The sequence below is a fragment of the Babylonia areolata genome, chromosome 18 (assembly GCF_041734735.1).
Source record: "Babylonia areolata isolate BAREFJ2019XMU chromosome 18, ASM4173473v1, whole genome shotgun sequence".
Classification (NCBI taxonomy): Eukaryota; Metazoa; Mollusca; class Gastropoda; order Neogastropoda; family Buccinidae; genus Babylonia; species Babylonia areolata.
Window position 1 is genome coordinate 29,424,601 of NC_134893.1, and position 25,000 is coordinate 29,449,600.

Below are 25,000 nucleotides of genomic sequence, written 5' to 3' on the forward strand. Positions count from 1 at the left end.
GGGGATGGTGATGCAGCCAGCATACAGTTGGCGAGGTAAGGCGTGTGAGACCCGTGCCGGACGGCGTAACAGCCCAGTGGATAATAAAGCGCTTGGACTTTCAACCTGCGGGTCCTGGGTTCGAAACCCTGTCACGGCACCTGGTGGGTTAAAATTGCTTTATTTTCCGTTTCAGAGGTTAACAGATGTTGCAAAACCTGATGTGTTAAGATTGCCTTTTTTTTCTTTTTTCTTTTTTTTTTCCAGTTTCAGAGGTTAACAGATGTTGCAAACCTGTTACAGTGCCTGAACCCCCTTCGTGTGTATACGCATGCGGGTCATCAAATGCGTACGTCAGTGATGGATGGGTTATGCCAACAATAACACAGTAATATGCCCAGCATGACCACGAAAACGGAGTATGGCTACATATATGGCGAAGTAAAATCTTCCGTACACGTTCGTAAAAGCCCACTAGTACATACACGCAGGCAACATACGTAAGTGGGATTTGCAGCCCACAAAGGAAGAGGAAGCAGGAGAAGAAAGGAGAAGAACAAACTCTGTGATCATTTCTCCACAGATACTTTGAAATTCTTGCATGTCTGCCCACACATCAGTCACAGGGCCAAACGATAATGACCACAACACGAAGCTGACCAGCAAACCGGTCCACTCAGTGATTAACAGCAAGAACACAAAATGATTGATAGTACTGTGAAAAATTGTATACGTTCTTTACAGATTAGTTTACGTTCTGCTGGTGGTGGTGGTGGTGGTGGTGGTGGTGGTGGTCTTGTTGTTGCTGTCGTTGTTGTTGTGGTTGTTGTTGCTGATGATGATGATGACGATGATGATGACGATGTTGCTATTGCCTTATTGTTTTTGTTGCTGCTGTTAACATCTCTCAGCTAATTCTCTCATATCCTGCTCTTTTCCTCTCGTGTCACTCTCTCTCTCTCCTCTCTCTCTCTCTCTCCCTGTCTGTCTGTCTGTCTGTCTGTCTGTCTCTCTCTCTGTGAGGTCACTGTAGTATGCTGCACTTGCCATGCGTAGATTTCCGAGGCAGTAACAACACTGTATCTTTTGAACACCCGGATGTTTCTGGAACTTGTATACTGATGACATCTCTCTCTCTCTCTCTCTCTCTCTCTCTCTCTCTCTCTCTCTGTGACTCACTTTCATATCCATTTGTCAATATTAGTGTGTGTGAGAGGGGGTGGTGGGGGTGGGGGGTGTCAGTGTGTGTGCGCGCGTGTGTGTATGTGTGTGTGAGCGCTCGGGGGCAGAGGGGGGAGGGGTTGTTTTCTTCATTATGTATGTCCTTGTGCATGAACACATTTTCCCTTCATTTATGTGTGTGCTATTTGTAATAGATGTAGACAGATTGGAAGAATAGGCTATGCCTGAAATCTTAACCCTTTCACAAATTCCCTTGTGCTATAAACACAGAAAATATGGTGTCTAAGAATAGCTGGGGATTCCCACCTGCGATGTGTAGAAGATGTGGCCTGTTCTACCGCCGAACATAAGAGCAGTAGGTTCATGGATACCAGACCAGTGAATGGTCACCTTTCAGTGACATGGATCCACTATCACGCATGTGCATAAATGCGTGCTTGGCGGTGAAAGGGTTAATCCTTGAATGGAAAAACGCTCTTTTTTTCTGTCCCTGTCCCCCACCTACTCACCCACCCTCTATCACCTTCTCTATCTGTTTGACTAAACGTTTATCAACGAATCATTTTCTATCGCTCTCTCGCATCATCTCGCGCCTATATGCAGTATAGGTTTCGAGCACCCCGTGCAAGAACAGTTTCAGTTTCAGTTTCAGTAGCTCAAGGAGGCGTCACTGCGTTCGGACAAATCCATATACGCTACACCACATCTGCCAAGCAGATGCCTGACCAGCAGCGTAACCCAACGCGCTTAGTCAGGCCTTGAGAAAAAAAAGAAAAAAAAGAAGAAAAAAGGTGAATAAATAATAGGTAAGCTTACATAAATAAATAAATAATAATCATAATATTAAAAAGGTAGTAGTAATAATAATAATAATAATAATAATAATAATAATAATAATAATAATAATAATAATAATAAAATAATGATAATAATAATAAATAAATAAATAAGACAACAATGATGATAAATAAGCAAATAAATGCAAATAAGCAAATAAATGCAATAAGTGCAAGAACAACACGCTACAACTGTTCTTTTATCCCAACAGCAATCCGAACATACACCCTTGATAGGCAACACACACATTACTAACATAACCATTGGTGCCATTTATATGCTGTTATGCGTGCGCGGTGTGTGTGTGTGTGTGTGTGTGTGTGTGTGTGTGTGTGTGTGTGTGTGTGTGTGTTATAGGTAAAACTGGTGCATTTATATGAATGAGTGGATATCTTAGTTATCGTATACCTTTTCAAATGGTTTTACTGGCAGTTGCGAGTCACGAGTTTTACAATATTGATGTTGATGTTTTACATGTCTGTAATTCATAATGATTTTATAGAAGCACTTCTTGTTCTGAGATTGTGTTTTTTTTATGTTATTTTACAAAGTGTGTGTGTGTGTGTGTGTGTGTGTGTGTGTGTGTGTGTGTGTGTGTGTGTGTTTTGGAGGGTAAGGGGACTTGGGTGTGTGTGCGTGGGAAATGTGCCCGCTGTGTTGTGTTACTTGCTCGTGTGTATTTAGCTTTATGCATTGCTGTTTTATCTTTTGTCGAGCATTTGTCATGTTGCGAGTGTGCTGGACTTGGCTGTTGGCTGAGATATTGTGAAGGGTGAGTGCCGAGCCTGTGGATGCACAATTTAATTTCCAAATGGATGAATTAAGTTATTTTGCAATTTATTGTATTGTATTGTATATTGTATAATACTATATTTTATTGTGTTGTATGGTATTGTTTCTCTTTGTCAAACATACTTCTCTGTGTGAAATTCGGGCTGCTATGGTGAAGCGCTATCTTTTTTCTTTTTCCTTTTTCTTTTCTTTTCTTCTGCTTGCAATTGCTAATTTTTCCATAGAATTTTGCCAGAGACAACCCTATTGTTGCCATGGTTTCTTTTACGTGCGCTAAGTACATGCTACACACGGAACCTCGCTTCATCGTCTCATCCGAATGATTAGCGTCCAGACCACCACTCAAGGTCTGTATAGTGGAGGGGGAGAAAACACTGGCTATAGTGTGGTGAGTTTCGACCCCGAACGCTCAGAGATTCTCTCGCTTCTTAATCGGGCGCCTTACCACTTGGCCAACACCACTCCACTCACGCACGGACGTGACGTGTATGATGGAGAGAGGAAGAGAAGGTGGGGGGTGGGGGGGGGGGGCGGTGAGGAGGTGCGGAAAGGTGTGGGGGAGGGAAGTGCATGGCCTGCCGAAGCCCTGATGTCACACCACCGTGCCATTTGCAATGGTGCAGTGTGGGAAGCCGCTTCCTGTTGCAGCGTGCAGTCGTGCGGTCGGCCACCTACCTCAAAAGTCTCCAAGCTGGCCAGGTGAAGTGTTGTCGACAGTTTCCTTGTGAGTGCTCTGTTCATGTGAGATGTGGCTCGTGACCGACTGCTGAGCAGGGTATTGTAGATTTTTTTTTTTTTTTTTTCTTTTTCTTTACTGATTTATATTTCTTCCCCATACTTTCCAGTGAATATTTTTTTTTCGGTTTTTGTTTTTGTTTGTTTGTTTTTCAGCTCAAATTTTCATGGCATAAAAATGCAGAGAGGGAGAGAGAGAGAGAGAATTTTATTCAGTACAGGCCATGACCCTAGTGAAGTGGCTGTATCAACAAACATTTCAAGAGAGAAAGAGAGAGAGAACGGAGGGAGGGGTGCATGTGACCACATTTTAAATGTTAGCGTTAAATTAAAATCCAACGACTTTTTACCCCCTTTTTTTTCGGTTTTAGCTGGATAGTAGCAAATAGCTGTGTCGGCAGAGGTAGGGCCTAGTGGTGGAAATTTGGCAGTGCAGTCCTTGTCTGTATACTTGAGAAAGGTAGTTGACAAAAAAAAAGAAATTAAAAAATAAATTTTAAAAAAAAGGTGCCTGTCTTGTTTCGTTCGTACAAAACACGTTCTAAATGATTCTAAGAGACCTGCCCCTTGAAAACAACTATATATGATAATAATGATGATCATAGTAATAATTATAATGATGATGATGATGATGATTTGATTCAGTTTGATTCAATTCATATTGTACGTTCGTGCCTTTCCATGTAAAACATGCCCAGCTGCACCAAAACCCGACGTTAAACTCACCCAGTACGGCCAGTCCTCTATTCTCCTCTACACTGACCCCTCGGATGTCCAGTGGGTGTCTCAATGACCCAACCTTTAGCTTCCGTCGTCAGAATTGTGGTATTCTTTGTTAACGTTCACCCCTTCAGTGTAAGAGCCTTCCGCTTGTAATGTTATGATGGTGGTAATTGGGTGAAACGCTGTTAACGTCGTCTCTTTCGCCGTTCGTATGGAGAGAGTTAACACACTAAGACGAAAACCTTACATGCACAGATATCCAGCCAAACACTCAAACACTTATTTATGTTTGTGGACACATAAAATCATCACAGACAACACAACACTCATCATACACATCACATTATCAGAATAATGTACATCTTTCATCACAATGCTTGATTCCATGATCACAATGCTAACTAAAACAATATCGCACTACATAAAACCACTCCCAGTATCACAATACTCAACAACCGTGTTTGCCCAAACTGACAAAAGCCAGATGAGCATGTCTTGTACACGCACGAAATCAGCTCATTGGCGCTTGAGCTGGAAGAATGTGTATTGGAGACTGCTTCCGTCAGTTTCAGAACCGTGATATGTAAACCAGAGGGCTCTAAACATATAATTTCACAACATACAGTAAACAGAGAAGCGGAGGAAGATTAGGATAGCGTTAAAGATCCTATAGCCCTTTATACCCACTGGGACACGTTATTTCATATCCACTGTGTTAGGGCTCGGCAGAGGAAGGCGGGCTCAATCACACCCGGGTATAGAGAGATGAGAATCGGGGCGAAGTGTCTTTACGAAGGGCACAACACATGTCGACACGGGCCTCGAACCCTGGCCACTGGTAAACTCTGGATCAGAAGCCCAGTGCTTAACTGAGTCTGCGCAGACACGGCGCCACCGGAAAAAAAAAGATTATCGAGATTTTTTTTTTTTCAGAGACAGTAAGTGGGATGTGATCGGTACTTTTCGTTGTCAAAAAGAAAAAAAAAGAAAAAAGTTAGCTACATTTCTATGGAAAGAAAAATGAAATATTTGTCACTGGTGGGCTCATAGACGATGAAGAATATTTTCTATGACTAAAAAAAAATATTAGCAAGTTTAAAAGTTTATGTTCTATATTGATATTCTATTTCATGGAATTAACTCAGTTCTTAGGCCTGTGTGTTAGACAACTAAATATTACAATAGTCGAAGGCACGCACAATAGTGCTGCTTGCCATTCCTAAACTTATAAATCCTTTGACCCTCTACATAAAGAAACATATTATGGGTTGGTACAATATTCTAAGTAAAGATGGGAAACGCCATCGATGGCTTCTTGCCAGTGCCGAGATATCAGCATTTCTGGCATACAATTGGCTCTGTCTTTCAGAAAGAATTCAGATCACCCCAATTATAGTCTGTTATTGGATTCTATATTACGTGTCTGATTTTCTTTCTGTTTTACTCTCTTCAAATCTATTATGAAATACGTGAAGGTTTACTGTAGTTGTTACCTGCACTTGTTTTGCTCCACTATTATATTTGCTGTTATACATTACACGGTTATTTTATTATTTGAATTGTGTTGTATTACTCTTTTTTTCTCTGTTATCTAGAAGGTTATAATTTATTTTCTCTTCAACATCATCAGCATAATATTTTCGTGTTACACATTACGCCAATATAGCGAAAATACAACTTATGACACATTTGGTAATTTTAGTACATGTGTAGCATGCTAACAGTTTACAAGGGTATTTCTGAACAAAACAAAACAAATCAAAACAAACATACAAAAACACTAAAAATGACCAACACAAAAAAAGATTAACTTAGAATATGACACCTCGATTCATAACTGGCTGCACACACTTTACAGTCAGATTACATGGATCGCAGGAGACATCAGAAAATATTACAGCCTATTTGACACAAAGGTAATGAATAATGATGGCAGTCTAATTATCGTAATCAGAATCCATATGTTAGATAATTGTGTCAAGTTATCATGTACAACACATTGCAAATACATACATTTGTTGAGAACTGATTCTTTTAGTTAAATAAGACAACAATCCAAAAAGAAAACAAATGGATTCATGTGTTTTCTGTGAGTAGGTGTTTGTAATGATACCGGATGGCGGAGAATTTCACTTTCGCAGGAAATCTTTGACTGCCACTTTTATTCCAGTAAAGGTCACAAACTCTGTTGTTAATGTTTTTTTTGTTTGTTTGTTTTTGTTTTTTTTTGTCAAAGATAAAAGATAAGAACTGTCCATTCTCTGCAACAAAGCAACTTTTTATTACCTCTTTCAGTCCAGTTTTTGTGAGAGAGGATACCATTACCAACTTAAATTCTAACATTAAAGAGAATGGATTCAGCAGGCATCTCACTAGGATTCTGTATTTCAGTCTTAGGATGAAATGAACTGGGGTTGTTTGTTGTTGTTGTTGTTGTTTTGTTTTGTTTTGTTTTGTTTTTGTTTTGTTTCTTGTTGTTGTTGTTTTGTTTTGTTTTGTTTTCATTTTTCCTCTCTTTTGACAGTTTTGTTTAGCCGTACAGCAGGTCTTGAAATTGTGTGTGTGTGTGTGTGTGTGTGCGCGCGCGCGCGCGCGCGTGTTTGTATGTGTGTTTGCTTGTGCTTACATTTTTTTCTGTGCGCTTAGAGTTGACTTCATCAAGATTTTGCGCATTATAAGTATCATGATTAATATTAATATTATTCTTATTCTTATTATGTACCACATGCATTAAGAACTTTGTCCAAAATTTATTTTTGTTTTGTACATTCTTTATATTTAGTCCATAATTTTCCATATCATCCGTAAAAAATGAATAATTTTTTTTCCATTTATGGTTTGTCTCTTGTTTTTCTGAGCTATGTTAGTTTTAAAGAATGCATGTATCTTTTCAAGTCAAGAACATTCAAACCACCGTTGCTTATATTTCTTGTTGCCGTTTTTCTGTTTATACTATCCTGTTTATTGTTTCATAAGAAAATACACTACTTTTTTGCAAGTCACCAGGAGGATTTGGAAGCAATAACCAAAAATGAATGATTTTTGACAAGATAAGAGATGTAAGGACTGTGACTCTGCCAGAAGGTGTGATTTGTCGTCTTATCCATGTCTTAAGCAATAATTTTATTTCTGTCCATTTTTCATTGTAATACATGTTTTCACTCACCCTCTCCATTTTAGATTTTGTACTCTATCTTTTCCACATTCTGTTCTCTCTCTCTGTGTGTGTGTGTGTGTGTGTGTGTGTGTGTGTGTGTGTGTGTGTCTGTCTGTCTGTCTGTCTGTGTGTGTCTCTCTCTTCCTTTCTTAGTCCCCTCTTCCTTGCCCCCCTCCCCTTCTCCCCACCCCGCCCCTCTCCTCCACCTCAACTGGCCCCCTTTTCATTCGTACATACAGAAATGTCGAGTTCTAATTAATAATAACAATTATCATTATGATAGAAAGGATAACAATCCAAATGATGATAATAATATCATTTATTTTCAGTCTAATATCATCATCTCAGATGAACAGACTATAAATAATTAAATGTTTTCACATTCTTTTAGGTCGTTAGTAAACCAAATATCGACCACATTAAAGTTTGAGGGATTCCATTCCATGACAAGGTGTTGCATGTATCTTGTCTTTGACCTTTTTTTGCATCCTCACCAAACTGCTCTTGTTTTCCAGCATTCATAAGTAATCCAGATTTTGCTCCAAATTCCTCATTACTCATATACACATTTCAAATGATTTCCTCTCATCAGCTAATGTGAACTCTGTATCATCTGCATATTGAGGTATTTTATATTCAATGTTATCTATAGTAGCGCCTTTAATATGTTCATTTTCTGTAATCGTTATTGCAAGAATTTCTACATACAAATAAAAAAAATAGAGAGAATGGGTCACGCTGTCAACATCTTCTGTTGATAGAGTATCACATGGATGCATGTCCATTAGTGATTACAGTAGACTTAATATTAGCGTAAAATGTACTAATCCACTCGTTATTGCTTTCTCCTAAACCAAAAGCTTTAAACATAAAGCCCCAATCTAAAGAATCAAACGCCTTTTCAGAATCTATATTTAACAATAGGCCAGGTATTTTCTTACGGTTTAGGTACTCTGTCAAATCATAAATCATTCTAATATTGTCTCCTATATACCTCCCAGGAATAAAACCATCTGATCTTCATTAATCAAAGCGGGTAATACAGTCGTAATTCGGTTAGCTTCACATGCCGATCCTATTTCATATACTGCATTTAAGAGGGATATTGGTCTCCAGTTCCTTATGTCTTTCCTTGATTTGTCTCCTTTTGGAATACAAATAACATTGCCTTCTTTTGTGTTAGAGTAAGTTAACTTTTTGCAGTGTTGTATTACTCTTTGTCACAACAGAATTCACCTGTGTGAAATTCAGGTTGCTGTCCCTGCAGAGTGCGTCAAACAATGCAGCGGCACCTTTGTTTTTCTCTCTCTCTCTCCCCTGTGGGTGTATTTGTTTTCCCATCAATGTGGATTTTCCGACATCATTTTACCAGGGACAACCATTTTGTCGCTGTGGTTTCTTGCTACACACGTGACCTCGGTTTATTGTCTCATCCGGATAAATAGCGTCCAGACCACCGCCCAAGGTCTCGGGGAGGGAGAGAAAATAATGGCCTGAATGGGATTCAATCCCTTGTGCTCAGATTCTCTCCCTTCCAGGGCGGACTCGCTACCACTAGGTCATCACTGTAATTATAATGGACGGTTGTTATACCCTGTTCTTGCATTCAGAATGTTGGAGGAAACTGTATTCACAACAGTGAACACTTCTGCTGTTCTGATCCCAGCGGTCCAAAGAGAAAGGAATGACACTTCCATTTACAATGCAGCCTTCATTACGATGCAGCCACGACAGGGACTCATGTTCTCATAACATGATCCGTCGAACACTAAAATATACGTATAAAGAAGTATATTGTATTGTATTGCTCTTTTTGTCACAACAGATTTCTCTGTGTGAAATTCGGGCTGCTCTCCCCAGAGAGAGTACGTCGCTACACTACAGCGCCACCCATTTTTTTGTATTTTTTCCTGCGTGCAGTTTTATTTATTTTTCCTATCGAAGTGGATTTTTCTACAGAATTATGCCAGGAACAACCCTTTTGTTGCCGTGGGTTTTTTTTACGTGCGCTAAATGCATGCTGCACACGGGACCTCGGTTTATCGTCTCATCTGAATGACTAGCGTGCAGACCACCACTCAAGGTCTAGTGGAGGGGGAGAAAATATCGGCGAACCAGCGCGCTCAGATTCTCTCGCTTCCTAGGCGGACGCGTTACCTCTAGGCCATCACTCCACTATATATATATATATATATATATATATATATATATATCAAAGGCAAAAGACAACTGCATGTATATGAGAATGGTCTCTACCATTAGCCGCAAATTCCAGTTTCTCAAAGATCCCCGCCTTTTTTTTTTCTTTTTTTTTTTCTTATACAGAACGTGGTATAAGCTCTTTGTGGTGTCAAAAACTCGCCACAAAAGTGACTCGGAACACTCTTTTATGGATCTGTCTTGAAGTTAATGGTGTTCAAAGATTTTATTTCTAAGATTAAAAGATTAGAAAACTGTTTTTTGCTCCCTGTGGGGTTGTGGAAGATACAATAAAAGTTTCCACAGGTTTATTCACAACTTAATCCAGTTAGCTAAGACAGGTAGGTTTTTGTTTTTAAACAGATGTGATGTGGTGTATATAGATAAGTCCACGCGTGTTTGACGCAACCTTGAAAGTGTGTGTGTGTGTGTGTGTGTGTGTGTGTGTGTGTGTGTGTGTGCAAAGTATATCTACCCCTCTCTCCCTCCCTCCTTCTCTCACTCCTGTGAGTGTATGTGTGTGTATCTTTCGACCTACCCGTCTGTTTTTCTGTCTGTTTATTTACATATTCATCTGCTTCTTTTGCTGTTATCTGTCTCCCTTTTAGTCTGTGTGTGTGTGTGTGTGTGTGTGTGTGTGTGTGTGTGTGTGTGTCTGCCTGTCTGTCTTTCCCGCCCTCTCTCGGTCTCTCTGTCTCTCTCTGTGTGTCCCTCTTTGCTCCCCTCTCACTGTCTCTGTCTCTCTCTGTGTCTGTCTCTCTCTCTTTGCCCCCTCTCTCTGTCTCTCTCTCTCTCTCTCTCTCTCTGTATCTCTTTGCCCCCTCCCCCTCTCTCTCTCTCTCTTACCCACTCACTCTCTCTAACTCTGGCTTCCTACTCTCCTTTCCTTTTGTTTTCCCAGCACATCGGATGATCAGAGAAAAGTATCCACAGTTACTTGCTGAACACTTTCCAGCCGCCCTGTCGCTCCCAAGCCAGCAAGCCAGCCACCCGCCCAGAAATCTGATCAACAACCAAAGCAACTGAGCCTCTAAGCTAACTACCCAACCATCTACCCGTCCACTCACCAAGCCATCCGCTCACCCACGGTACCGTGCCGCTAAGCCGCCACAGCCATCACCCACCCAAGCCACCCGATTAAAACCAGCGTATCGACCCACCAAGCCACCAGCCATCCACCCCTTCCACCACCACCACCACCACCACCACACACCCAAGAGACCATGGGGCAGCAGGAGTCGTCCCCCTTGGCTGGGGGCCAGGCGGGGGGTGGGGGCGGAGGAGGGGGGGAGAGGCCCGGAGAGGGGGATCCCCCGCCCTGCCCCAGCTGGCTACACAGCCTGGCCCCCCGCGGTCCCCCCAGGCCTCCCGAAACCAGCGGCCTCTTCCGCGGGGAGTTCATCCTCCTCAGGTCCCCCCCGACCTCCCCCCCACCGCCTGCCCCCGCCCCCCTGAATCACGAGGGACCCGGGGACCTCGACGGGCCTCACCTGTACTCACACCACGGCAGATACTGTGAGTCCGCTGGCTGCTGTGAGTGGTGTGGATGAGGGGTGGGGAAGAAGTGAGGCCAGGTAAAGGGGGGGAAGTGGGTCAGAAGGGGAGAGGGGTGGAGGAGGAATGTGTGTTGTAGTTGTAGTTGTAGTGGAGGTGGTGGTGGTGGTGGTAATAGTATCGCTTTTATTTAACATCTTTTCACAAAAGTGATGTAATTGGTGTGTGCTGCGTGTGTGTGTGTTTGCATGTGCGTTTGTGCTTGCGAGTGTGTGTGTGTGTGTGTGTGTGTGTGTGTGGAGGGTGGAGGGGGATTGGCGAGGGTTGGAGGTGTCAGCACATGCATGCGCAATATTGAAACATCTCAGTGTTTTTGTTTTCCTTTCTTGAACAAAAACAACACGCACTCGCAGATACATCAGGCCTCTGTTTAAGAGAAATAAATAAATGAATAAATAAATGAATAGATAAATAAATAAATAAATAAATAAATAACAACCATGATTATCACATTCATCATAGATAAAAACTCAAGATCCAAAATAAGAAATGTTACAATTATATTCACTGTAATATGATTTCGTGGGGGCAGGGTGGTGGTGAAGGGGGTCACCAACAAAGAAAGATTGTAAATCAACATCAACATCAACAGCTAATGGTACTCAATGACATGCATGCAACTGAAGTTGACAACAACAAAACAAAAATAATTGAACAGAACACGAGTGATGAGTTAGATGGATGGAGACTGGAGGCAGGAGGAGGGGGTGGTGGTAAAAGATGTATGAATGGCTATTTCGTGTTAAGAGGACAGGACAAGCAAGCTTCAAAAACAATCTTTATAAGCAAGCATATTAATAAGCCCCTTCTTCGTCTTCTTCTTCGTCTTCATCGTCCTCCTCCTCCTCCTCATTCTTCTTCTTCTGATTTTTGTTGTTATTGTTGTTACTAGTAACTACTGCTATTATTATTTTTAGTAGTAGTAGCAGTAGTAGTAGTAGTAGTGAACGGCAGTAGTATATTTTTGCTGTGGTGCCGATTTCTCGTGAACCTAATCAACACTGTGTATCTAGATGCGTTTTGCACGTGCATCAGGTGCAGGCGGAGTGCCGTCAGCCTCAGAGCGTGCGGGCCGTCACCCTCCTGCCTGCCCCTACCACTGTGTGCCCGGGGGGGACAGACGGGCTGCAGAGGAACAACACCTCAGTAGGTAAGGTTGTGACAGGACAGGACAGGCACTGAAGCAGTCCTCCGCACGGCACAGGACACGACCTGTCTTCGCTATCCCTTATTCCTGCAAACAAACGAAACAATACAAGGTGAAACCAAAACCGTACGTGATTTACTTACTCTTCTTTGATCTTGTTTTCAGCAAGCTCCAGTCTGAACGTGGGTTTGAACCCCGTCAGAGGTGGGGGTGGGGGTAGAGTGGGGATGGGGGGTCGGTCAGTGGCTGACTCCAACCAGGAGTGTGCTGTGGGTTCAAATAGAAAGACTGGGACCACACAGTCCAGGGTCGTGCACTTCACGAATGCATCAGTGGGAGTATTGCTCAAATTTCCTGACCTACATTGCTGGACTCTTTATCTCTCGGGCCTGGTTGATGGTAGGATATGAGTGTGCAGCCTTGTCAAGTAGTCTCAAACCTGAAATGGACCCCCATAGCATTGTCGACATCACCCCCATTTATTATTATTCGTCATCAGTAAATAGAAAACAAAGAATCGTGTCCCAAATTCTTAGGCACAAAAAGGCGCACGGCTGGTTGAATTGAACTAATGGATCTGACGTGTGTAAACAATATCATGGGTGTTTGAAAATGAACTGTGCACATTTATATTTTATCAAGAGGAAGGCTTCAAACATAATTATTCTGTACAGTTATCGAACCTGTGACATTTGTTCAAGTTTGGAAACATATAGATAAGCGATTAGTGTCCGTAGCTGTGGTTTGTGCATCTGTTTTATAGAATAATATTACAATGAGTGCTTTTGATAGATTTGATAAGTATACTGATGGAAACTAGCAGACACTTGGGAACTGAGCGCTACACTGTGTGTTGTCTGGTTGAAAAGAGGTAATGATTATGAACACATTGAATATTCACCCGAGTATCGGTGGGTGCAGTTATAATCATAGATTCGATTCAATCTTTTGAAGATTTTTGTTTGTACAAGCAGAAGCGTTATATCAATGCATGAGTGGGACGTATGCATATGTGCGTGCGCCTGTGACTTTGTGTGCCATGTGTGCGTCTGTATCTGTGCTTGTGTGTCGATCAATGCGTGTGCTGTGTGCCGTCCAAAAGAGGAACCAAAATGAACAGAAAGATTACAGTGCTGTTCGCGGAATGAGGGATCTCCTCACACCCCGTCAAGATTAGGAACTCGCCCAACTGACGGGGCACATAAAGATGGGAGCCGAGCCGTCAATGTCAACAGAAGGAGGTATGCCAGTGTTTGTCCTACTGGAAACAAGAGAACGGGCAGATAGCAGACACACAGCAAGTGACTGTCTGTTGAAAGGGAAGAGGTGTTTTTCCAACCAGTTTTAAACCACCTGTGTACTGACACCAATCCACGACCATAGACAGGTCAAGGGGCGGCCGGCTGCTGGGTTTTGGTGTGCGGCGTGTTTGCAGGGAAGGGAGAGAAGTGGGCAGGAAATGACGATGTTGTTACAGAGGGTGGTGTCCTCCTTGTTCCCCCGTGTGTCGCACCAGGCCGATGAGCAAAGATAGAAAGTGGGCGTCGTGGGTCAACACCTGGCTGGCTGGGCGGTCTGAGGGCTGATCGTGCTTGTACCAAAAATAAAATAAAAAAGATGAAGAAGTTGGTTTTGATCATGATGACGTTTCGATCATAACGATGAATACGACAATGACGGCTAGGATGACGAGGGTGGTGATGTGGTCGTGGTGATGAAAATGATGACATGATGGTGAAGATGAACACGCTGATAACGATGATGAGATGATGACGATTATGATGATGTTTCGATCATGACGATGAATACGACGACGGCGGCGAGGATGACGAGGAGGGTGATGTGGTCGTGGTGATGATAATGATGACATGATAATGATGACGATGATGATGATGATCATGACGACGATGATAGGTACTAGGTCGATGATGATGATGGTGATGACGATTACGACGCCGATGACACCAGTGATGATTATGGTGATAGTGTGATGATGAACACACACACACACACACACACACACACACACACACACACACACACAGAGAGAGAACTGCGCACTGCACTGAAAAGTAGGAGTGTTCCTCCCACTCTTTAAACGACAGTTTGCTCGCTTAAGCTGGTGAGCACGTACAACAAGGTGAAGTTCTGCGTGACTCTTTGTGTGTGTGTGTGCGTGTGTGTGTTTGTGTGTGTGAGTGTGTGTGTATTCTTTGTGTGTGTGTGTGTGTGTGTTCTTTGTGTGTGTGTGCATGTGTGTTAATGTATGTATGATTGTGTGTGTGTGTGTGTGTGTGTGTGTGTGTGTGTACGGGCGTGTGTGTGTGAATGTGTGTGTGTGTGTGTGTGTGTGTGTGTGTGTGTGTGTGTGTGTGTGTAGTGTTTCAAACAAAAATCATACCCCCCCTCCCCCTTCCGGATACGTAGCCAGTCATGAAATGTTTGCCTTTGCTGGCCTTTGCTCCTCAGGCGAGTCATCGTCAGTGCACACAAACTGGCCAGGACATGGCTCCACTGATCCTGCTCCGACACTGTGCCACGCAGTGTATCCTGTCTGCCACAGACTGTACAGAAAGACATCATCATCGTCGTCATTATCATCGGCGCCATCATCATCCTCATCGTCACCATGGGAGTCCATAGCGAACGAAGACATCAATGAAGCTGGACATAAGAACTCAGCCCAAAGACAGACGGACTGCGGGGGAATGGGGGCGGATGGCGGTTCGTGGCTTTGTTGCTCAATTTGTTGGTGGTGGTCTGCCGTCGTGGGGCGTGTGGGACGTCGACGGAGCCTGAGGACTGGATGCCCGGTGATCCTGAAGACGGCCTTGGTCACCTACGATTCAAGATACAACAGCTGCGACAAGAAAGACTACAGCCGAGACAACATTTGACCAACGATGAGAAAAAACATCATCTCACAATGCATCAAAACTAGCGTCAAGAAAATACCAGTCTACAGCCGATAACGATACTGCAGCATCGAACAACTGCGACACCCATCAGGACAACGATTCCCTTCCGACTACACCTCCGATACCCAACTGACCACAGCATTGAACATCTTTAACCACCGAACGACTACTGCCGGACATCTGTCCAGAACAACGTGACCTTAAGGGCTTATTGCCGATAGGTCGTTAACTCACTCAGTACGGCCAGTCCTCTCTTCTCCTCTCCACAGATCCCTCGGATGTCCAGTGGGTGTCTGAATAACCCAACCTTTAGCTTCCGTCGTCAGAAGTGTGGTATTCTTTGTCAACATTCACCTCTTAAGTATAAGAGCCTTCCGCTTGCAATATTTTGATGATGGTAATTGGGGTGAAACGCTGTTAACGTCGTCTCTTTCACCGTTCGTATGGAGAGAGTTAAACTCAACTCTACAGACGCACAAATGCCGGGCCGCACTGTGGACAGGCTATAGCAGGTGATGGGTATCGTCTCCTCTCCTTGCGGGATTGACACTTCTGGTCGAGGTCCTGAAGACGCCTTTCCTCAAACGCCAGAACCACGGGATGCCAGGAAGGCTAACACCATCATGCTTCACGATTATCATTGTTCTGAACACAGGGTACAGGGTCGTCTGATTTCATTTTTAAAGTATGCCACAGTTCTTTTGCATTATTCAGAATATCTGATTTGTTTTAACGCATTTGTCAGTCTCCATTTCTCAGTTATTGTTCACACACACACACGCACACACACACACACACACACACACACACACACACACACATGCACACACACGCGCGCGCACGTTTCAACCCACCCCCTCTCATCAAATACTCCCAAGTCGGTCACATTTTTACCCAAAAAGGGAAACCCACATCCACACCCATATCCATCTCTACCCCTCCCACCCCGCGTCCCCTACACCACACCCCTCCCCCTGACCCTCCCGCACACACACACACACACACACACACACACACACACACACACACACACACACACACACACACACGTCATCATAGAGGTTGCCAAGTACGCACAACGACGTGCGACTTGTCAACACTGCGGAGTGCACACGATCTTGTCTGTCATCGTCATCATCCCCTTACTGCCCGTCCCCTTGCCACCTGAGTGAGGTGTGTCCTGGGTTATGCAGTGAGTGACGAGAGGACTGCTCCAAGCTGGGACGGAGGAGAGGGGGTGGGGGTGGTCGTGGGGGCGGAGGAGGAAGGGGGCAGGGGGGCGTTTGCTTTGGGAGAACCCAGTGCATGCAAATAAATCCGGGAGGTTTACATCATGTGTGTGAAAACGAGGGGAAAACGAGGGTCACCGGTGCATGTTGTTAATCGCGTTGCGTAAGTCGGCAGAATGAAACAGTTTTTTTACAACATGGTCCTGTCACGAGCTTTGGATTGTTCTGACCTGTTCCACATTGTACACGATTCTGTCGATTTTCACTTTACAAGATTCTTGTTGTGCGTAACACAACAAGACTGATGAATGAATCATGAATAAGGACACGTATTCAGCGCCTATCATCCAAGCTCTAAGCGCTTTACAAACTTAGGTGTTATTTGCACAACAGGCTGCCTACCCGGTAGAGCCGACTGATGGCTGTCACTAGGCGCTCATCATTCGTTTCCTATGTCATTCAATCAGATTTCAGGCACGCACACATACACACTCATACAGACATATAAGATTCAGTTGTGCGTAATAGTACGGGGTTTCGTTGTGCTTAACTGGTCAAGAATCTGTTGTTGCTAACATTACGTGTTCTAAACAACACAAGATTCTATTGTTCTTAACGTTAGGGATTATATCATTCTTAACATTAAACATAAAAACTTCTCAGTGTTACAAAGTTATATTGTTCGTAACATTCCGAATTATTATTTTCTTAACATCAAAAACTGTATCATTCACAGCATTAAGAATTCTGCAGATTAACAATCTATTAATGGTGACATTACAAAATTATCTGTTATTCTCAACAAGAAAAATTGAATTGCTCTTATCATTACAAAATTCTCTATTGTTAATAACATTTCAAATTCTGTTATTAATCTGATTTAGCTGACTTTCTAGCTGACCTGATTTTGGCTTATTGGTACTAATATATTACCCTATTTCGTAAACATCTTTTGAAGTGAGTTTTGAACCAGTACTAATCTATTAACTGCTGCTAACGAGCGTCTTCATCAGTAAAGGGCTTTATCCAACCGAGCAACGACTGGTTTTACAGGTCAGGATAACAATCACAGTGAGTTTTGAACCAGTACCAATCTATTAACTGCTGCTAACGAGCGTCTTCATCAGTAAAGGGCTTTACCCAACCGAACAACGACTGGTTTTACAGGTCAGGATAACTCTTCTTCTTGGGTATTGCATTGTAGGGCAGAACTCCGATTAAACTTCCAGCTTCCAGAAAAGTAGTGTTTCATCAGTCAATTATCCTTATCCATGTGCATAACTGGAGCCGTGGCGCAGTGGTCATGCCCTACCCAGGAAGCGATTGTCCACGGGTTCGAGTACCGTATTACGGACCAAGGTTTTTACTCCCCGCCCCCCCCCCCCCACCCCTGCCCCTCCGCCCCCTTCCACTAGACCTTGAGTGCTGGTCTGGATGCAAGTCATTCGGATGAGACGATAAACTGAGATATCTTGTGCAGCATGTACTTTGCGCACATGAAAGAACCCACGGCAACAAAAGGGTTGTCCCTGACGAAATGTGTGCCTCCATAAACCTACTTCGATAGTAAAAACAAATGCACTTAATAGTTACGCGGAGGGGTAGGGGGTGGGGGCGGGGGGGGGAGATTATTATAAAAAAAAGGGGGGGGGGGGTGGCGTTTTAATGTAGCTACGCGCTGTCCCCGAGGAGAGTAGCAGCCGAATTTCACACAGAGAAATCCGTCGTGACCCAAATTGATACAATGTAATAACAATAATTATCCGTCTTCATTCATCAGGGCATTAACGGCTCTGACCAGCCACGCAAATCCGCGGGCCGAAAGACACTGAGCCCCACCGTGCCCATCTTGCCCACCCACCCACCCTCCCACAGTCAGGGCCGTGAAAGACCTACGCAGGATCACCACACACTGACAAACGTCTCATAGCCTTCCTTTTTCCACTTCCCCTCCTCCCTTCTCTCCCTCCCTCCTTTCTCTTCCCTCCTCTTCGCTGGACCTCAGTTGTTGACGTCACCATCCCTCACGGGGCCTCAGTAGCCCCCCACCACCCCCCCACCCGCGGTGGGCCGGTTTCCCCCTTGGGGCCGGGGGTTCAAACCTCTGTGCCCCTGTGATGACACGCTGGACTGTTTGTCTGCCCGAGACCTCTGAAGTCCCTCGGTCTTTGTGGCTCCGGCCCCGTCAATGTTTGGGTCGTCATCCCTTCTTCAAGCGGGGATTAGTTCTGTTCTGTGGGTGGGTGGGTGGATGGGTGTGGGGGGAGTTGTCTGTCTGTCTGTCTGTCTGTCTGTCTGTGTCTTTATGACCCTGTTTCTGTCTCTGTCCCTCTTGTCTTTCCCTCTATCTATGTTTCTCTGTCTATGTGCATCTGTCTTTCTGTCTCTGTCCGCATCTGTGTGTCTAAATGTCTGTCTGTCTGTCTGTGTCTTTAATTAACACTCTGCTTCTGTCTCTGTTCCTCCACAATTCTGTCTCTGTGTCTGTCTGTGCTTTGTCTCTGTCTCCGTGTCAAGCTATGACTCTCCGTCTTTGTGCGTCCGTCTGTATGTCTCTGTCTGTTTCTCTGCCAGCCTTTCCGTGTGTCTGTCTGTCTGTCTGTCTGTCTCTTTGTGTCTTTATGACTCTAATTCTGTCTCTGTCCCTCCACCTTTCTGTCTCTGTGTCTGTCTGTGCTTTGTCTCTATCTCTGTGTCTGTCTATGTCTCTATGCATCTGTGCATCCGTCTATCTGCCTCTGTCTCTTCTCTGTCTCTCTCTCTCTTTGTCTCTCTTTCTTTCCTTATTTCTTTCTTTCTTTCTGTCTATGTGGCTGTGTGTATGTGTCTGACTGTCTGTTTCATTTCTGTGTGTGTGTGTGTGTGTGTGTGTGTGTGTGTGTGTTGATCGTTGAACGATGAGTTTAAATTTGAACACATAATTATGCTCTGCGCACACAAATACTTATGCAGATAAGAACACGTGAGCTATGGACATACATGCATGACAATGTGTGTCACACATACATACATACATGACACTGTGTGTCACAGAAAGGGGGGAGGGGGGTGTCGGGAAGGGCGGGGTGACACTGTGGGAGACAAGGGGAGATAATGAGTTGTTTGCAACTGGGCTTTAAGAGACAGCGAAAGACAGGGCTGGGGACAGCGAGGGACATAGAGAAGGGGTGGGAAAAAGAGAGAGATGGAGGGGGTGGGGAGTGGGGGCTTGTGAGAAGAAGGGAATTTAGAAGACTAAGGAAGTTTAAGGATGGTTTGGGAACAGATTTGAGGGGCCGGTGAGAGACAGTTTAAGGGTGAGAGTCAGACAGACAGACAGACACAGACAGACATGTCAAGGCCGTTAGGAATCAGCGCTGTCACTGTGTCAATATGAGAAAAATGAAAAGAACACACACACACTCACACACTCACACACACACACACACACACACACACACACACACACACACAAACCGACGTTACTTCGAGAATCTGGCGAGGGAAAGCTGTGAGAAAATGATATGCTTGATGATTGATGAATGCACTGGATGAGACTGAGGTGGTGACAAGACAAGATGACACCTTGACGTCCTGAATATGCCTTTCCTCAAACGCCAGAACCACAGTAAGCCAGGAAGGCTAAAACCATTGTGATTCACGATTATCATTGTTCTGAACATACTGTACAGACCTGATGGAAATATGTGTTGCCAGAAAACCTGTGTTCACTGCACCATGCTTTTTCCCACCACACGTCACGCCAGCAGGTCTTCTGAATCAGAGAAGAGCGCTCTCTCTCTCTCTCTCTCTCTCTCTCTCTCTCTCTCTCTCTCTCTCTCTCTCTCTCGCTTTTTTTCCAATTATTATTTATGCCCAGAGGGCTGGATGTAAACAAGTACTTTGTGCTTTACCCTCGTAAAATAAAATTTCGTTTGTTCGTTCGTTCGTTCGTTCGTTCGTTCTCTCTCTCTCTCTCTCTCTCTCTCTCTCTCTCTCTCTCTCTCTCTCTCTCTCTTTGCGAAGGTTTGAATTAAGCTTAGGATGTTTTCTACGTTGCCTATGCCCATGAGAGACAGACAGACAGACAGAGACAGACACAGAGACAGAGTTTCATACGTCATCGCTGTGAGAAAATCCCCCGAACCTTTGAGTGTTTCGTTTCGTTAATAAAACCGCACATATAGATATGTCACATCTCTTCAACACGCTTACCTTCACAGGTAGAGCAGGGGCCTAGTAGCAATGCGCCCGACTAGGAATCGAGTGTTCATGAGTTCGATTCCCACATACAGACCCCCGGGATTTTTACTCCCTCTTCGCAAAGCTAAGTGGTGGTCTGGGCGCTAATCATTTCGATTAGAAGATAAACCGACGTCTCATGTATAGAATGCATTTAGCGCACGAGAAAAAAAAAACGGCAACAAAAAGCTTGTTCCTGGCAAAATTCTGTGAAAGATATCCACTATGATAGTGAAACAAATACACCCGCAGACACAAAGAGACGAGACCAAAGGGTGTCTCTGTGCTGTGGTAACGCGCTGTCCCCGGGGAGAGCACAGAAATCTGTTGTGAGAAAATATAATGCAATACAATGTAATAGAATAGAATAGAAAAGGTCTTTATCACCAAGTGTGTCGGGGTCACGAGGAATATTGGGAGGGACAGCACATAAAAATGTACAGACATAAATCGGAAATCATATACAAACACAGATGCAGTGCAATTTTAGACAGATACGCATATCAGTTTAAGTACTTGTACATGCGCACTCACACCGCACGCACACACACACACACACACACACACACACACACACACACACACACACAATGTGTGATACTATTACCATCTCGTGTTCACACAGCAGGACTGGTGTGCGTGCAGGTGTTTCCACCACACAGCTTCCATGGACAGACGGTGGTCCTCTCACCACTACCCCCTGGACCTCCACATGCACAGCCTGCACCTGGACGGCCAGGCCCTGAGGGCAACAGCAACAGCAGCGCCCACCACCTACACTGACCGAAAGTTCAGCGCTGACCATGACCACTACCTGTCCTCGCTGTACACCAAATGCCGGTGTGGCGGCCTGTCCAACCTCCCCCCTCCTCCTGCCCCGGGCCAGGACCTACAGAGCCTGCAAGCTTCCCTGGCCACCCTGAGGAGGAGGACGTCGCTGACCAAGGGCCAGGAGGTTTTCAGGTCGTCAAAGATCACCTTGCCGCCCGTGCTGGAGGAGGGCCGGCGGGACCCACGGCCCTGCACGCCCAGGGAGGACTACAGCTCCGACGAGTCAGGGATCATGGAGCAGGACGGACTCTCGCTGATGAGCAGACGTCAGTACTGTCTCTCCTCCTCCTCCTCTTCCAACGTTCAGCACGACAGTCACCATCATTTCAAACGACCATCCTGCACCTCCTCGGACTCTGCTTTCCGGGAGCTGGACGACAACCTGTCTTCTGCCAGCTCGGGGGGAGGGAGCGCGTGTCGCGGGGACCCGCAGGACTCAGCGGGGGACGAGAGTTCCTCCCAGGACGGGGCCAGCGTCGGACGGTTCAGCGGCTCCAGGGCGGTGATGATGGACGCCGCGCAGTGGAGCGAGGACAGCTCCCAGACGTACTCCGTGGAGCCCAGCGGCGACGAGGACACGTCCCAGTTCAACCTGTCCTGCTGCTCCAACGACACTCTCCTTGGGGACTCACGCAGCAGTACGTCCTGGTCCTACCAGCGCGGGGATGGCGTCAGCCCCAAACGTCACGAGAGCCACGGCGTCAGCCCCAAACGTCACGAGAGCCATGGCGTCAGCCCCAAACGTCATGAGAGCCATGGCGTCAGCCGTAAACGTCACGAGAGGCATGGCGTCAGCCCCAAACGTCATGAGAGCCACGGCGTCAGCCCCAGGCGTCATGAGAGCCATGGCGTCAGCCCCAAACGTCATGAGAAAGCTGCCAGAAGCTCGCACTCCGAAAGCACCCGCCGCCGATCAGAGGAGAAGGGAACTTCCGGTGGGAAGAATGATCGATACCACATCCACTCCCGCAGCACCGACAGCCCTGGAGAAGCAGTGCGACAACCTTCAATAAGGGCTAAGACCTCCTCCTCCTCAGACAGAACCACTTCATCAAGGGAAACAACTCCTCAGGTGATCCCACCCCCTCCACCGCCACCACCACCACCTCCTCCACCTCCACCTCCACCTCCTCCACCTCCACCTCCTCCTCCTCCTCCTCCACCTCCTCCCCCACCCCCTGCACAGCCTATGTTTGCCAAAGTGTCCCCATCCCGTCGCCAATCTGCCCCTGCCTCGCTCAAAGACCCAGAGACCCCATCCGTGTCCCCTACGGGCACCTATGCGCCGCCCAGTTTGGCGGAGGTGCTGCGCAGGAGCCTCAGTGACGGCACCTTCACCAGACATAGCAGCCGGCGGGGGTCCCTGCCTGCCCCCCGGACCAACCCTCCCCGCCCCAAACACGTCGACCCCGGTACCAGCAGTCTCCCACGCGTCTCCAGACAATACTCGTCCTCCACTACCCTGTCCATGGGCACCATCGAAGAGTCCACAGACGTGGTGGACTCGGACAGTATCGAAGACCTCGTCAATCAGAGCAGTGGCGACAAGATTAAAGCTCTGCAGAACGTTCTCCTCAAGCAGTCTTTGCCCTTCACCAGTCACACACCCATGAAGAGTTCTTCTCCTCGTCCACAGTCTCTTAAGGGCACTAGTGACAAAAACGTGTGAACCTCCCCCCCCCCACACACACACACACGCCCCCCCCCCCCCCCCCCCATCCCCCACCCATCCCCCTCCCTCAAACTTGAGTCAGGTCCGGACTGACTGACTGTCAGAGGTTTCAAAAGCGAAATGCTTGAATCTGAACGCTCTTTTTTAATGTAAATATAAATAAATAAATAAAAAGACGTATAAATCAGGAAGCATTCAAAGCCCAAATATGTGTCCCGAACATACAAAAACTTACTATATAAATAAACACAACTACAACTACAGATACAAATACAAACTACTACAACAAAGCCCACTAGCACTCCATGTGTCTGGTCCTAGCTTTAGGTTTAATTCATAAATCTTTCGTCAGGGGAGACTTGCTGTGTGATTTGTTCAGACGGATGACTGGTGAAGATGCTGTCAGTGTCAACAGAGCTGACCGAAGGCCTATAGATTGAAAGAGGATAGTTGTTACTGTGACCTCTTCCTCGAGCTCCACTTCACACGTTCACAGCTTGGTGAAGACTTGAGTGCTGCTAATGTCATGTGCGAGGGGTGCTTTACCGCAGTTACATGCAAAAGACAGCTGGAATGGTTGAGCTGTTCGGAAGTGGTAAAATATAACTGGACCAGTTGTGTCATTCTGACAACACGTGGCTGACCCAGTTTTCAAATTGTGATACTGTATGTACGTATTGGTGTCGGCAAAAGTTGGCAGAGCTATGTAAAATAACGAAGTTGTAGCACTGGAACTCAAGTGCGCACAATCGAGCGCGAACGCGGGGGGGGAAAGAGAGAGACAGAGAGAGAGAGACTTTCTGATGGTTTCCACAAAGCTGATACTATCTCCGAGACTGTGTTGTGATAACCCCATGTTGCTTAACAAGCCGGAAGTCGTATGGTGACAACGCTTGAATGATGTAAGAAATCACTGTATCAAGTCTGGTTTTGCACTATCTTCGTGCTTGTGTTGAGCTTTCACCTTTCCAAAGAACACATTGTGTAGAGGCTTTATAAGTGACGTTAACGGTTTTCAAGGGCATACTTTTAATATTTTAATGTTTCAACAGATTAGTTTCGTTTTTTTATTTTTTTTATTGGATATAATGACATGGACGAAGCGAGAGAGAGAGAGAGGGAGAGAGAGAGAGAGGTATGAGTTCAATCAAAAATTGACATAACTCTGTGTGTGTGTGTGTGTGTGTGTGTGTGTGTGTGTGTGTGTGTGTGTGTGTGTGTGTGTGCCCGTCTAAAATTGTACATAGATACCTTTTTTCTACCTGTGTGAGTTCTTGCGAGTTTACAGTGCGATAGAACGCATTCACTCTCAAAAAGCTTTAAATCAGCATTAAATATTGATGATTTCATCGCTTTATTTGTGTCCTTACCGGTGTGTAGAAACAGTATATGTATGCCCCGTCTTTCATCAGTTCTAGTCTTTGTTACACTGTGCACTGGCAGGTTCAATGTTCACTCAACCAGTAACTTACTTGGAAAGTTGTTTCGTTGCTTCTTTGGTTGGTTGGTTGGTTGGTTGGTGTAGGTTTTTTTTGTTATTATTATTGTTGTTGTTGTCGTTGTTATTTACCTCTCCTGCTTATATAATTAGCAGCTTCAGAAATGAGGAAAACATGAGGGGACTCGAAACACATCCTTGTATAACACATAACTGGGGCTCAACAAAGCTTGGCACGTCAAAACAACAGTGAGCACTTTACCAACTGATATACATGTATACCCCTATTCGCATCACCCTCGACGAGTTTGAAAGTCTCCGGATGTTTCCCATAGCTCGTTTCTGTCTACACTATCAAATGCTTTCTTTTAGTCAATAGATAACAA

General features: G+C 45.1%; 1 protein-coding gene across 1 annotated transcript; it reads left to right on the top strand.

Moving 5' to 3' along the window:
• The first annotated feature begins 3,506 nt into the window (after nt 1-3,506).
• Nucleotides 3,507-23,173, top strand: LOC143292216 (uncharacterized). The gene is made up of 4 exons (XM_076602402.1): nt 3,507-3,565; nt 10,506-11,119; nt 12,194-12,308; nt 21,319-23,173. Exons 2-4 carry the CDS (start codon nt 10,828-10,830, stop codon nt 23,171-23,173), a joined length of 2,262 nt encoding a protein of 753 aa, XP_076458517.1. The 5' UTR covers nt 3,507-3,565; nt 10,506-10,827.
• Nucleotides 23,174-25,000: the final 1,827 nt, after the last annotated feature.

Coding starts and splice junctions, on each gene's coding strand:
- LOC143292216 (XM_076602402.1), top strand. CDS start 10,828: ATGGGGCAGCAGGAGTCGTCCCCCTTGGCTGGGGGCCAGGCGGGGGGT. Junction 11,120..12,193: donor CTCACACCACGGCAGATACT/GTGAGTCCGCTG, acceptor CACGTGCATCAG/GTGCAGGCGGAGTGCCGTCA. Junction 12,309..21,318: donor GAGGAACAACACCTCAGTAG/GTAAGGTTGTGA, acceptor GTGTGCGTGCAG/GTGTTTCCACCACACAGCTT.